We start from the raw sequence: 14280 nt of genomic DNA, 5'->3' as shown, positions 1-14280 counted from the left end.
ACTTACAAATTTTTAAGATTTTGAACAAGTCACTTACCTTCCTCTTTCTTCATATTCTTCCCTAAGGCTATGGCAACCTACTCCAGCATTCTTGCCTGGAGAATCCCATGGAAAGAGGAGCCTGGCGAGCTACAGTCCATGGGGTCACAGAGTCAGACACAACTGAGTGACAGATACACACACACTGATAGGCTGGCAGTGCTCCTGTTTGGCACTCATTTGGCACCCAGTAAATATTCTTAACCAAGGCAAATCAGCGTGAGTCTGTCCTGTCTCTGCCACTTATGAACTTTAACTTTGAACAAGTCACTTACCTTCCTCTTTCTTCATACTCTTCCCTAACAGAGGTACAAGTGAAAGAACATGAAATTATGGTTCTCATGGCACTTCAAAAAATAGTATACCTATGTAAGACATTATTGTGACATAATTCATATAGACACTTAATAGTCTTTTAACGGATCCATGACACCTAAACCTATTATCATTTATATATCCATTTATATAAAAATTATCTATTATACAAAGAACTGTGTTTGACATTCTTGTAATTTGTTGAATGCAAGCTTAGTGACCTTCTCTGAATCAGGCCCATACACTTATAGTTACAGAAGCTAAGGGGATTGGAATGACTTTTTGCAAAAGATAATTTTCTTACCTAACTCAGATTATCAATTTCCTCTAGCACAGAATTCAATTTCCTTCCTACTCATGTACATTCTTGAGGTCTTCTACAAGTTGCCTTTTGCTTATGACATGGTAAGTGGCTGCACTTACAGGTATGTGACATATTTATATCCTAGAAGAGGGCTGTGTCTTGTCTTTTTTATCTTGTGTTCTCAATCAAGTTTTTCTTTTCATTTTTTGAGGTAACGTTGGGTTTCAATATTATATAAATTTCATGGAGAAACTTAGTTTTATACTGTATGGCAAACAGGAACTGATAGTTCAAAAAAATCCCAGAAGACAAACAAACAAACAAAAAAAAACAACCGATAGTTCAGAGTGTTCAGTAAGATCTACTGAATAACAGCAACTGTGGACACTCAGACATTTTTACTTTGTGCAAAAGCATCACAGCCCATCAACTCACACATGTTGCATGGCGTCTTCAAATAAAACGAGGTGCATGGCGGCATTGAGTTCATTGTAGTCATCCAGTGCTTCCGTCAGAAACGTCTTCAGTACCTCCCAGTCCTTCACCGGCATGTAGCACGGGTCTTGGCTGCCCTTAGCAAAATGGCAATAGATGAGGGGCTGCTGAAGCAGCACATGGCTAGCTACACCCTGCAGGAGGAGGAAGTGAAAAATACGGTCATGTCAATCTCCAGAAATGATTCATCTGGAGGCAGAGTGACCGGTCCAGGGAAAAGCCTGTAAATCAACCCATGGGTGGATGTCATCTTCCCCTGTAGAGATCTGGAATCACAGCTGTTTCAGCAAGGGAATCATATATACAATTCATTCACATCCTTATCCCATTTCTGCCCAAAAGCCAATATGCCAGAGCACATAGTGACCTTTGGAATTCATTTGCTTACTTCAAAGTATTTATTAGCAGTTTCCAGCAGTTTTTTATGAAACAAATCACAGTCCTTTGTGTCTATCAGTTTGTCTCCATAAACACGAGAAGATTCATGAAGCCACAGGCGTATTAAATCATTTGGACACTTTAAACACTCAGGAGAGGTGAATAAAATCCCCTAAAAGGCAAGAAGGGAAAAAATTAAAAATTCGGAACGTGATGACATTCCAAGATAATACTTTAACGTATTCTTTAACTGCATGCTGAATTTAGCAATTTACTGAGTTACAAGAAGGGTTATAAATAGTATTACATATCAGTAGTTGCAGTCTCCGATAAGCAACATTTAAACAATTAACTACACAATAAAAAGGATTAAAGAATGGGTTGCCATTTCCTTCTCCAGGGGATCTTCCCAACGCAGGGATCGAACCTGGGTCTCCTGCATTGCAGGCAGACACTTTACCGACTGAGCCACCAGGGAAGTCTATTAAAGAATTAACTACCATTATGCCCATTTCCAGGAATGAGCTAAGGCTGTATTTCAAGAGTCAGCCCAGGAACTAAATATCTGATCTTAGAACTTGTACCTACTGTCTTCAGGAAAATCAGTTTCTAAAACTAGCTAACATGGAAGTCATAGGACAGTAATATATTTTATTCTAAAATCCTGTGATGTCATTTAATCGAATTCATTCATTTTACAGATGAAATATATAAGATCCAGAGCTGACTGTCTGAATGCACATTTTGTGGGTAGTCAAAACATTTTGATTCTCACTTTCCTGCAACACTATTCTTCAATATTTTGGATTCATATAGACCCAGTTCTCATGGGGAGAGTCACTGTGTGCTGGGCTCTAGGGACAGCACCAAGGGAGTCATAGACAATTAGCTGTAAAAGGTTAAACAACTGTTGGGTGGTGTTGGGTTTAGTCAACAGACTGGATATGAATGGTGAGCAGAGAGGTCTCTCACTTCTTGGCCTCCCTTCCCTCCTATGATCAAAAACCTGCTTTTAAAGACCGTTTAATTGAGCACAGTCTTTCAGGCAGGTGCAAGAAAGATCGACATGAAAAGGAATGGTCCGCATTTGGAAAAAGCTTTTGCCTAATGTGGTTACAGTTGTGAGGCAGCTGTGGAGTGATTTAGAAAGCAGGACTATAAAAGTATAAGAAATAAAAATCACCAAATACTGAGAAGTCTCATGAAGTTTTCATATTCCACCAGTTTACTACTTCCGTCACAAATGAACTTTGAGCCATAAATAATTCTTCAATTACTTTTACCCTACTGATAGGCCATGTAAGTTGGATATTTTCAAAATTTCAAGGTTTTGAATTCTCTCTTTGGAACTTTCTTTTCAAATCATATACATTCACACTGTCCTTTTACTGGATAAGTGAGTTAAGTGTCAATGCCAAACCAAAATAGGAATTTAAGAAATTATATTTTCTCTTGATGTATGTTTAAAAATCGTTATCACCTAAATATTAAAAAAAAATTATCCCTTTTACTTGCACAAAATGAGACACTCAAATATTTATACAGAATCATATTCAGAATCAATGAAATAGGGAGCCAAGATTTCTACCTTAGCTTCTATTGCTAAGTCTCTACCAACCTAAGGGGAATTGCTACTTTCATTGACAAAATGGGATTAATAAACCTGCATACTTCATAAAGCTGATTACAGAAAATGAAAGAATACATGCTCAAGGATGCAGCATAGTTTTAGACTAAGTTCTATGAATGAACCCCATTGGTATTACTTTAATCAGTGCCCCACTCAAGACACATAACACAGAGTCATCGAGGTACCTGGAAGACGTTTGACAAGTCTCTCAAATTAAAGAGGTAGTGGAATTTAATGGCCGTGGGTAAAAATGTATGTGCCATCATCTGATGGAATGCGATTGTTGCCTGTATCAAAGTGGGGCCACTCCTGAGAACTGAGGGACCAAATGCTTGCTGCTGGAAATGGAAACTCAGGATCTGGCTGTAGATGGTGTTCAGTGCATCCAGCGATGGGAAGTTGAATGCAAACACTGTGAAATGTCTCTGAAAACAAAAACAAACATGAGAGCTGCATAAAATAGAAAATGTAATGGTACTAGTAGATTGGGGCTTCTCTGGTGGCTCAGATGGTAAAGAATCCACCTGCCAATGCAGGAGACCCAGGTTCAATCCCTGGGCTGGGAAGATCCCCTAGAGAGGGGCATGGCAACCCACTCCAGTGTTCTTGCCTGGGAAATCCAATGGACAGAGGACCCTGGCGGGTCACTGTCCATGGAGTCACAAAGAGTCAGACATGACTGAGCAACTAACACTTTCACCTTTACTTTCCAGTAGATTACCAAAACAGGGAGGGGCACTTTATTTTTCATCTCTTCCTGTATCCATACCCACTGTGATGGAACTTGGCAGTACCTTCCACTCTGACTCTCAGAGTGCCCATATGACTTGATAAGGGCAACAGAAGGAGATAGAAGTAACAGGGTGCCGGTCACTGTCAAAGGCTTGTGTGTTTCCACTAGCTCTCTTAGGGCTCTATCTTTGCAATGAATTCTACATGCCTACCCAAGGATGAGAGACATATGACACAGAGCCGTGTTGTCCCAATTACAATCACTCCAGCCAAAGCCACCCTGAGTAGCTGACAATTAACTGCCCAACATGTGAACAAGCTCAGGTTAGGTCAGCAGAGTCACCCAGCTGAGTCTCCACTGACTACACAAAAGCAAGCAAACCACAGACTGTTGTATGTACAGTGGCAGTGGTGGCGATTATTATTTAAAGACTTACATGCACTCAGAAAACCTGCACATAAGTATTTACTGTAGCTTTATTCCTAATTGCCAAAATCTGGACACAACCATTGCTATTGTTCATTCACTCAGTTGTGTCTGACTCTTTGTGACCCCAAGACCCGGAGCACACTAAGCTTCCCTGTCCTTCACCATATCCCAGGGCTTGCTCAAACTCATGTCCAGTTGGTGATGCCATCCAACCATCTCATCCTCTGTCATCCCCTTCTCCTCTTGCCCTCAATCTTTCCCAGCATCAGGGTCTTTCCCAATGAGTCAACTCTTCACATCAGGTGGCCAACTTCAACTTCAGCATCAGACCTTCCAATGAGTATTCAGGACTGATCTCCTTTAGGATTGACTGGTTTGATCTCCTTGTAGCCCAGGGGACTCTCAAGATTCTTCTCCAACACCACAGTTTAAAAGCATCAATTCTTCAGTGCTCAGCCTTTTATATGGTCCAACTCTGACATCCAGACATGACTACTGGAAAAACTACATCTTTGACTAGACGGACATTTGTCGAAAAAGTAAAGTAAAAGTAAAGTCTCTGATTTTTAATATTCTGCCTAGGTTTATTATAGCTTTTCTTCCAAGAGGCAAGCATCTTTTAATTTCATGGCTGCAGTCACTGCAGCCATAATTTTGGAGCTCTTTATTTTGAAGAAAATAAAGTCTGTCACTGTTTCCACTGTTTCCGCATATATTTGTCATGAAGTGATGGGACCAGATGCCATGATCTTAGTTTTTTGAATGTTGAGTTTTAAGCCAGCTTTTTCACTCTCCTCTTTCACTTTTATCAAGAGGTTCTTTAGTTCCTCTTCACTTTCTGCCATAAGGGTCGTGTCATCTGCATATCTGAGGTTATTGATATTTCTCCCAGCAATCTTGCTTCCAGCTTGTCCTTCATCCAGTCCAGTATTTCACATGATGTCCTCTGCATATAAGTTAAATAAGCAGGGTGACGATATACAGCCTTGATATACTCCTTTCCCAATTTGGAATCAGTCTGTATTTCCATATCCAGTTCTAACTGTTGCTTCTTGAGCTGCATACAGGTTTCTCAAGAGGCAGGTAAGGTGGTCTGCTTTTCCTAGCTCTTTTCCACAATTTGTTGTAATCCACAGAGTCAAAGGTTTTAGAGTAGTCAATGAAGCAGTAGTAGATGTTTTTTTGGAACTCTCTTGCTTTTTATGTGATCCAATAGTTGGCAATTTGATCTCTGGTTCCTCTACCTTTTCTAAATCCATCCTGTACATCGCTCGGTTCACATACTGTTGAAACCTAGCTTGGAGAATTTTGAGAACTACTTTGCTAGCATGTGAAATGAGTGCAATTGTGCGGTAGTTTGAACATTCTTTGGCATTGCCCTTCTTTGGGATTGGAATGAAAACTGACCTATTCCACTCCTGTGTCCACTGCTGAGCTTTCCAAATTTGCTGGCATATTGAATGCAGCACTTTAGAATTTGAAATAGCTCAGCTGGAATTCCATCATCTCCACTAGCTTTGTTCGTAGCTATGCTTCCTAAGGCCCAGCTGACTTTGCATTCCAGGATGTCTGGCTCTAGGTGAGTGATCACACCATTGTGGTTTCCAGGTTATTATGATCTTTTTTGGTACAGTTCTTCTATGTGTTCTTGCCACCTCTTCTTAATACCTTCTGCTTAAAGCATCCTTAAATAAGTAAATGGATAAACAAACTAGGAACACCCAGACAATGAGTATTATTCAGTGATAAAAATAAATGAGCTACCAAGACATGAAAAGCCATGGAGGAACTTTAAATGCATATTTAAGCTAAGAGAAAGAAGCCAGTCTGAAGAGGCTACATACTATATGATTCTAACTATAGGACACGCTGGAAAAGGCAACACTATAGAGACAGGAAAAGGATGAATGGTGGCCAGGGATTCGGGGATAGGGAGGGCTGATTAGGGGGAGCACAGGGGATTTTTAGGACATGAACTACTCTGTGTGATACTTTAATAACTGATACCTGTAATTGTACGTTTGCTAAAAGCCACAGGATATGTAACACAAAAAACAAACCCTGACATCAACTTTACACTTCACTTAATAATAATTTATAAATATTGGCTCATCAATTGTAATCGAGGCAGCACACCAATGCAAGGTGTTTGTAGATGAGTCACAGGGTGCGAGGGAATACATGGGAACTCTCTGTACTTTCAGCTCATTTTTCTGTAAACCAAAAGCTGCCTTAAAAATTCTGTTAATTAAAATAAGCTTCCATGCTTCACCAAATGTACAGTAGAACCATACAGCCTAATCTTTACCCCAAAAGCACTAAGAATCAGGATCAACAATGTGAGTATTGACACCCTACCTGTAGTCTAGGATTGATGGTGAAACTGCCCACCATCGGATTCATGCAGGCAACATATTGACAGCTGTGGATTTCTTTAAGCATCACTTTCTGTCTGTCATACCTGCAAGATAGAAAACAGAACCTTAAATCCCAAAGTTCAAAATAACAACAAATCCCAGCAGTTCATAAAGGACTTCAGCATAAATTGTTTTCTTTAATCTTTATAATCACTGTGTGATGTTGAACTTGTTAGCCTATCTGAGAGATAAAAACTAAAGCTTGGGAAGCTGAAGACTATGTGGCTCCTTTGATGCTAGTATCAACACGTGGAGCTAAATCAATAGGTATTATTGCTGTTTATTGATTCACTTTAGTCTGGTTAAAAATACCCATAGCAAGACTAGGGGCTCTCCCCTGCTTAACATCAGGGACTGTCAACTGTGATGCCCAGACATTACCAGATGTTTACATCTTACAGAAAATGTCAAGCTTCTCCTAAGTAACTGTGAGTTAATATATTAAGGAGCTTAAGCTTTAACTGGAGAGTTTATGTTTCTAAGATACTTTTCAATCCAATTCTTCCAATGATGCAAAGAAAATCTACTCCATTTAAGATGAGCAAAAGGGGAAGCAAACTGAAACCCAAAAAAGTATCACAGAAGATGCTCCTCAGAAGAGGAAGAAACTGGGGTGATTCTATTTAAAAAATTTTATCCATAGTAATAATAATTAGATTTCAGTAGAAAATGAAACACAGAATCGCTTACCAGTGTCCATAATCAATATGCTGTCGAATCAGAGTGTGGGGCTGGACAGTGCCGTACGAGTCCACTGCAGGCATATTCACGTCGTCAATAAAATAGACCAACTTTTTATTTCCTCCTGGACCATAGTTACGACCAGCTTTCTTCTCTAGAGGTTTCTCAAGAATTCCTGAAACCAATGTATAATTCTGTCCACCAATCAAATAAAAATGTAAACTTCTGTTTATATATAAATATATTTATACATAAATACAAAACAGAACATTAGTCCTTTTTTTCTTCTTTTTCCTCATCCTGCCCATTTCATCCACTCTGTGGCTTCAAGTATCACCTCTCTGCAGGTTAATCCCAGAAACATGTCTCTGTTCATCTCCTGCCATGTAATACTCTCCTGGAGCTCACCCTGGCTCCGCTCCCAGAGTCCGCAGCTGCAGCACTGGGCACACTGGCCATCACATCTGAGACAACACCTTCGCTACGGACCTTCACACCTTCCCCCCCGTACCTACCGTCATTCAGGAACCACTGCCAGTCCACCCAGAACCCGTCAATAAGTCCTTCTTTATCTTCCTCGTACTAGAGTCTAGGGACAGTCAGGAATTTCTCACATCTCTCTTCTTGGGCCATGGGGTACAGAAGTATAAGAGGATACTATATGCAGGCATTATCCTGTGTATACCTCAAGTTATATCTCTTCACTTGCCTATCTGACTTTGTGTTGATATGTTTGAGAGGAAATCACAAATACAGAAAATCTTGACAGTATGGACCTGAGATGCAGTATCTAGTCACTTGCCTACTCTCTAAATGAACTATAAATAGCTTGAGGACAAGAACTCTGTCGTGTTCATTTCTGTATGCCTCATAACACCTACAGCAAGTAAGTAACTTGTTAAATGAAAACAGGAATGAATGAAGTAAAATAATATATAAAAAGTTAATTCACAAGCCCTTTTTCCAAGCAGCATATCTACATTTCCAAATGGTTGCTAAACTTCAGCTCCTGTTAGCCACTGACAACTGTATGTTTGGCCAACATCAAATGTGCCTGTTCCCAAACTCAATTTTACATACCTCTTCCCCACTCATGACCCATCACTTCTTTTTAGCCTTCTGTGCTCCTACCAACAGGATTAACACTCTCCCAATCAGCCAGATGCAAGGCCTGAATTTAATCTTTCCTTTCTGGTCCCTGATTTGTTCAAGCACAGCCTGTAAATGGTACCTCACGTCTCCTCCTTTTGTCTTTCCTTCTAAAGCTCTAGTCCAGGGTATCATTTCATTCAGCTAATACATTGCTCAAGGAGACTGGTCTCTCCACCATAGACTTTTCTTAAAATAGAGCCTGTTGTCGTTGTGGTTTAGTCACTAAGTCATGTCCAGTTCTTTTGCAAACCCATGGACTGTAGCCTGCCAGACTCCTCTGTCCATGGAGTTTTCCAGGCAAGAATATTGGAGTGGGTTGCCATTTCCTTCTCCAGGGGATCTTCCCAACCCAGGGATCAAACCTGGGTCTCCTGCATTGCAGGCAGATTCTTTACCACTGAGCCACCAGGAAAGCCCAAAGTAGAGCCTGCATCTTGTCAACTCCTTGCTCCCCATCAATGGCTCACAGCTCCGTACCATATGAAATATGTTCTTTTCCACTTGCACGTTAGCTACAGTCTCAGTGACCAACCATCCCTGGTTGCCTGGGATGATCCCAGTGACAGCACTAAAAGTCCCTTATCTCAGAAACCTTCCAGTCTTCAGCAAACTAGACAATTGGGCATTCCACCTATAACTCCAGCCTTTGCCCTATCTTCTACCTGATCACTATGCTTTGATCAACTTAGAGATTCAATTAAATGAATGTGTCCCACAAATTTCTCTTTCATGTCTTTGCTTAATCTGATTCTTCTAGCCTAAGTTCCCTTTTTGCCTATATACCATCCCATCTCAAAGGTCTGAAATCCTTTCTTCAGAGTACACTAGCTCTTTCTATTTCTCATGCTAATAGGCAATGTCTAAATCTATTCATGCTTGTAACCCTTCCAAGAATCAGCAAGCTAAACTTCGTTCAACTATTGAATTGCAGCCCTAATCTTCCATTTACAAGTGATAAAGTGATCCCTTCTTCTGTGTCCACAATGAAAAGCATGTATTATACACAGTGTCTGGGGATAAAGTAGATAAATGATACATATTCGCTGAAGAAATGAATGAAAACCTTCCAGGTCATCTTTTAACTGTTTCACTCACAAAGATGAGGAAGACAAACTTGATTAAGAAAGAGATTACAGCACAATCATTCCTGGGTGAGTTAATGATTTAAGTGATAAGAAAACAGGTTGTTAATCTCTACTGATAGGGCTAAGGAAATAGCAACAATGCACACAGCAAAGAAACCATGCTCAGGGCAACAGGTTTCATAAAGCAGTGGACAATAGGAACTTTTGCTGCCCTCACACGACACAACCCCACTGCTCTGCTGGACAGTGAGACACTGCTCTCAGCTCTTTATAGTAGTTCTTCTCTACTTCTCACGTCTACTCTGTTTGCCCTCTGCCCTTCCAAACTCAAAATGCCCCAAATCTATGTGGTTCTTTTGATTACACTGATGCATGTATTCAACAGCTAAAAATCATTCTCACAGTTCTAAGATTTAACAACCAACTGGTGGCCTGTCATTTCATCAATACAGTCTGCGTGAATTCCCCACTAAATCAATCCCTTGCTTGCAGAGGTAACCAGTATACATTCTTCCTTGAGCATATTCTTTCGTTGCTAGGGCTCCACGAAATTGATTAAAGCTAACCAAATGGTTTAGAGGCAAAGCAACGGAACTGTTGATGTCAATTCTTTCTGTTCTATAGAGTAATAACCCAAGTAAAGCCAGGAGGGATATAAAAAGCCAAAATAACAATATTTAAACAAAGTATATTCAGCCAGAGTGGTGAAAAATAAAAATTCATTCTAAGCAAAATGTCTAAGACAAAGGAATCATCTCTGGGCTGCATGTCCTGGCTCTGATAGTATCTGACCTTGCTTCTGGAGTATAAAAGGAGGAACACTTACGCTGCAGGGCTGCCGATGTTGTGTAGTAGTTGAAAGGCACACGGGATACTATATAAGCCTCAGACAGACCTGCCAGCATGTCACCTACAAAGACTGTTTTTCCTACTCCAGCGTTTCCTACCAGCATCAATGGCTGTCCTTTCTCAAGCAGCAACTCCACAAAATATCGAAGACGGGTTGTCTCTGTTGTGTGAACCAGAGCTCTCTGGTGGGGAAAAACAGACAAAATTTTGTACCTGCACCAACACATAGTCATTTTAGAATTTTAGAATTGAGACTAAATGCATTCTTAGTTCTAGTTGACAGCCAGTAGGAGAGATCCCACTTAATGTTTCATTTTGAATGGTCAGTTCAGACATCATAGCTTGAGAAAAGAAACTGTGTAGTGTTGTCAAAATGCCATAGCAGAAAGAACTGACTTATTTTTTCCAGTTAAGACCTAGCACCCAAGGCTTCCTATCATGGAAATATCTATACTCTGCCTAACCTTTGGTTAGGTATTATAAAGGAATACAGTGAACGCTTAAGAAACTGCCCACCACTCTTTAGGACATGGTGAAACATGCGAAAGGCCAAGATATGTATTAACAAAAACTGGTAGCAATTCTTTCACCCAGTAAGATTAATGATTTATGTGCAACATGATTAGACACAATTCACTCTAAAGGAGTTTAGTGCAAGGAGAGACCAGCCGGGAAGAAACAAACGTTAAGCGAAATAGTCACAAGTCCAAAGCACGGTGATCCTTAGTGTACACTGTTCTGTTAACATTTTTTATAGCAATGCTTCTGTTGTAAAGATTAGTTATTTAGATTTTTTTAAAATATAAATTTATTTTAATTGGAGGTTAATTACTTTACAATATTGTATTGGTTTTGCCATACTTCAACATGAATCCGCCACGGGTATATACGTGTTCCCCATCCTGAACCCCCTCCCACCTCCTTCCCCATACCATCCTTCTGGGTCATCCCAGTGCACCAGCCCCAAGCATCCTGTATCCTGCATCGAACCTGGACTGGCGATTCGTTTCATATATGATATTATACAAGTTTCAATGTCATTCTCCCAAATCATCCCACCCTCTCCCTCTCCCACAGAGTCCAAAAGACTGTTCTATACATCTGTGTCTCTTTTGCTGTCTCACATATACTACATTGTTTCATGAAAAAATTGAGGTGGCTTACAGAAATACAATAAAAAGAATACAAATAAATAAAAAGCCGACTGAGGGAATAGAAACGAATACACTGTGTAAAATCAGGGAAAGGGGAAGCAGATGTAGACACACTGGAGAGAGAAGCCTGCACGGTGATTAAAGAGAGTTGAAAAGGTCTTACAGTTGGTGGGGGCGGGGGGCAAATTAAAAAGGGGATTACAAAAAACTCTTTGCAGGATTTATATAGCTCGTAAGAAAAACACACAAACTCTGTAATGGATAAAGTTCTTCCCTGCATGGTTCACGTACACTGACCACAGATCAGTATTTTATAGACCATTCAAGATCAAATTCATGATAAAGAGCATTCATTCTAGAACTTCGCCTGAATTCAGTGCTCCTCTCAGGACCTGTTGAAAGACACAGACTCTTTTGTGCTACACTGAACAGTCCCAGATGACTTTAAAATCACTGTTGAATTCTGTAACATGTTTCTTTTCCTTTCTTGTTGCTAGTTGTCACATTTGCTATTTAATTGGCTATTAATATTGGCTCTTTTCTCCACACATTAATATGGATAATTAATACCTACTGAGAGCTGAGTATGTGAGAGGTACTGTGCTGAGCCGTTTACATGTGTTACATCATATGATACTCATAACAAACCTAGGAGGAGAGTTTTGTTATCATTTACATTTCAGAGATGATGGAGCTAAAGCTTAGAGAACATTAATAAATTGGCCAGAGGCATACGTGGTGGTACTTGGATTTAAACCCAAATCTGTCTAGAGCCTGAGTCCTATCTTACCTACTGCACAGAATGCTCTTCAGAGCATGGACCATACACACATTAGCTGATGTCTAAGTACTCCATTTCTCCATATATAAAAAGGCTAGTAACAGTCCTTTCTAACAGAGAATTAGAAGAGTGTCATAAAGGATTAAATTAATCTATGGAAATAAAGCATTTAGAAAAGGGCCTGCCATATTATAATGTCATGTTAGTATTTGCTATTATTATTGACTCAATATGGTTTTCCTCTAACATGTTAAGAGGCTTTTAATCAAAATCACATTTGGTGCAATTGTGTATAAAGTAAGACTAGGAGGTCCTGACAGGTTCTCTGTTGAATAAAATACATCCCTGATAAGATGCATCAACCTTGTGATATCACTTTTTGTGTGTTTCTTTTGGTTAACTACAAGTCCTCGGCTCTCAGCCAGCTAGATAATATCGTTAGGTGGCTGAGGTCTAGACAGGCTGAGCTAAAACAGAGATGTTAAAATCCATAAAGCGGACAGAGCAGACCTTCATAATTAAGGTAACCTCATCACCTGGGCCTGAGACTAGGGTAGGGGCGGCACACGGCCCCTGGAGAAATGGATGCAGAAGGCAGTCTGCTCTGGGGCTTCTGGAAAAAGTTTCTGCCCGCTTAGTAAAAAATACAGAAGCCTTCTTTCTCCATGTCTTGCTTCCTTCTAACTCCTGGGACCTCTAGAGTCATCTTGGATTGAGGAGATACCAGTCTTTAAACAAGGCCAGTGCTAAGGCAGGAAGATCCGAATCCGTAGTGTTATCACCAAGTCACAGAACTCATCAGTCTCAGGGCCTTCCTACCTCTGAGTTTCTTGTTTGCAAAATAATGAGTTTTCTCATGGCTATAGGATGAATTGTGTCCTCTCAAAATTCAACTATTGAAGCTCTAACCCCAGTATCTCAGAAACGTGACAGTATTTGGAGATAAGGTCTTTAAAGAGATGATTAAGTGAGGCCTACCTAATCCAATCCAACTGGTGTTCTTGTCCAAGGAGCAAACTTGAACACACTTCAGGATGGTGTCCAGGGAATGTGTGTACACACAGAAAGGATCATAGGGGGCCACAGCAAGAGGAGACCATCTGCAAGCCAAGGACAGAGGCCGCAGGGAAAACCAAATCTTAGCCTGAGAAAAATGCATCTCTGACGTTTAAGCCACTCATTCTATGGCAGTTTGTTAGGGTGTCTTAAGCATGCTGATACAAGCAGAGTGGGCCCCAAATTCAAAGTGACTGGTAGAAAGGAAAGTGTGAATACACAGAATACACTTGGGGAAATGCCATCATATATGTGAGTGACTAATGCCGCCTCAAAGCAAGGACACCAAGACCGCCAGTGAACCTCCAGAATCTAGGAGATTCCTCAGAAGGAACCAACCCTGTTAACACCTCTATTTTCAGCTTCTGGCCTCCAAAACTGTGAGACAACACATTTCTGTTGTTGAAGCCACCACGTCTGTGGTTACTTTGTTACTTCAGTTCCAGGAAACGCATACATTGAATTTTCTTTTATTTCACAATAACTGCCTCCTAATTAGCGTGGCAATCACTTACATGCATTTTATAGGGCACGGCTTGAAATAATAAGTTCCAAAGCCAATCAATATGAGGTAATTTTGAGAAAGAAATATAATGAAAAGCAAAACAGACTGAAGAAGAATTAGAAAATGGTTAAAAGATAATTTGATATATAAAAATGTAGGACAATTTATAAAAAGAAACAGTTAAAAAAACAATAAAGATTCATTTAGATTTGTGAGTTGCCTTGTGAAACTGAGATATACATCTTTGACTAGGAAGATGAAACATTCATTTTATGGC

The 14280-nt window shown here is 40.1% G+C and overlaps 1 protein-coding gene and 1 non-coding gene across 2 annotated transcripts in view; both read right to left on the bottom strand.

Moving 5' to 3' along the window:
- Positions 1-14280, bottom strand: part of DNAH11 (dynein axonemal heavy chain 11) — a 368614-nt gene that overhangs the window by 168434 nt on the left and 185900 nt on the right. Inside the window, exons 46-51 of the mRNA XM_070787580.1 lie at positions 10485-10689; positions 7431-7596; positions 6682-6784; positions 3347-3586; positions 1542-1703; positions 1094-1287 (exon numbers count right to left, since the gene is read on the bottom strand). Of these exons, the coding sequence (XP_070643681.1) occupies positions 1094-1287; positions 1542-1703; positions 3347-3586; positions 6682-6784; positions 7431-7596; positions 10485-10689 (1070 nt within the window). The remainder of the gene's footprint in view (positions 1-1093; positions 1288-1541; positions 1704-3346; positions 3587-6681; positions 6785-7430; positions 7597-10484; positions 10690-14280) is intronic.
- TRNAC-GCA (transfer RNA cysteine (anticodon GCA)) lies at positions 1938-2009 on the bottom strand. The gene has a single exon. It is a non-coding gene; the product is annotated as a tRNA-Cys (tRNA).

Source organism: Bos indicus, chromosome 4, assembly GCF_029378745.1.
Source record: "Bos indicus isolate NIAB-ARS_2022 breed Sahiwal x Tharparkar chromosome 4, NIAB-ARS_B.indTharparkar_mat_pri_1.0, whole genome shotgun sequence".
Lineage (NCBI taxonomy): Eukaryota > Metazoa > Chordata > Mammalia > Artiodactyla > Bovidae > Bos > Bos indicus.
This window is presented reverse-complemented; position numbering and strand designations above follow the sequence as displayed.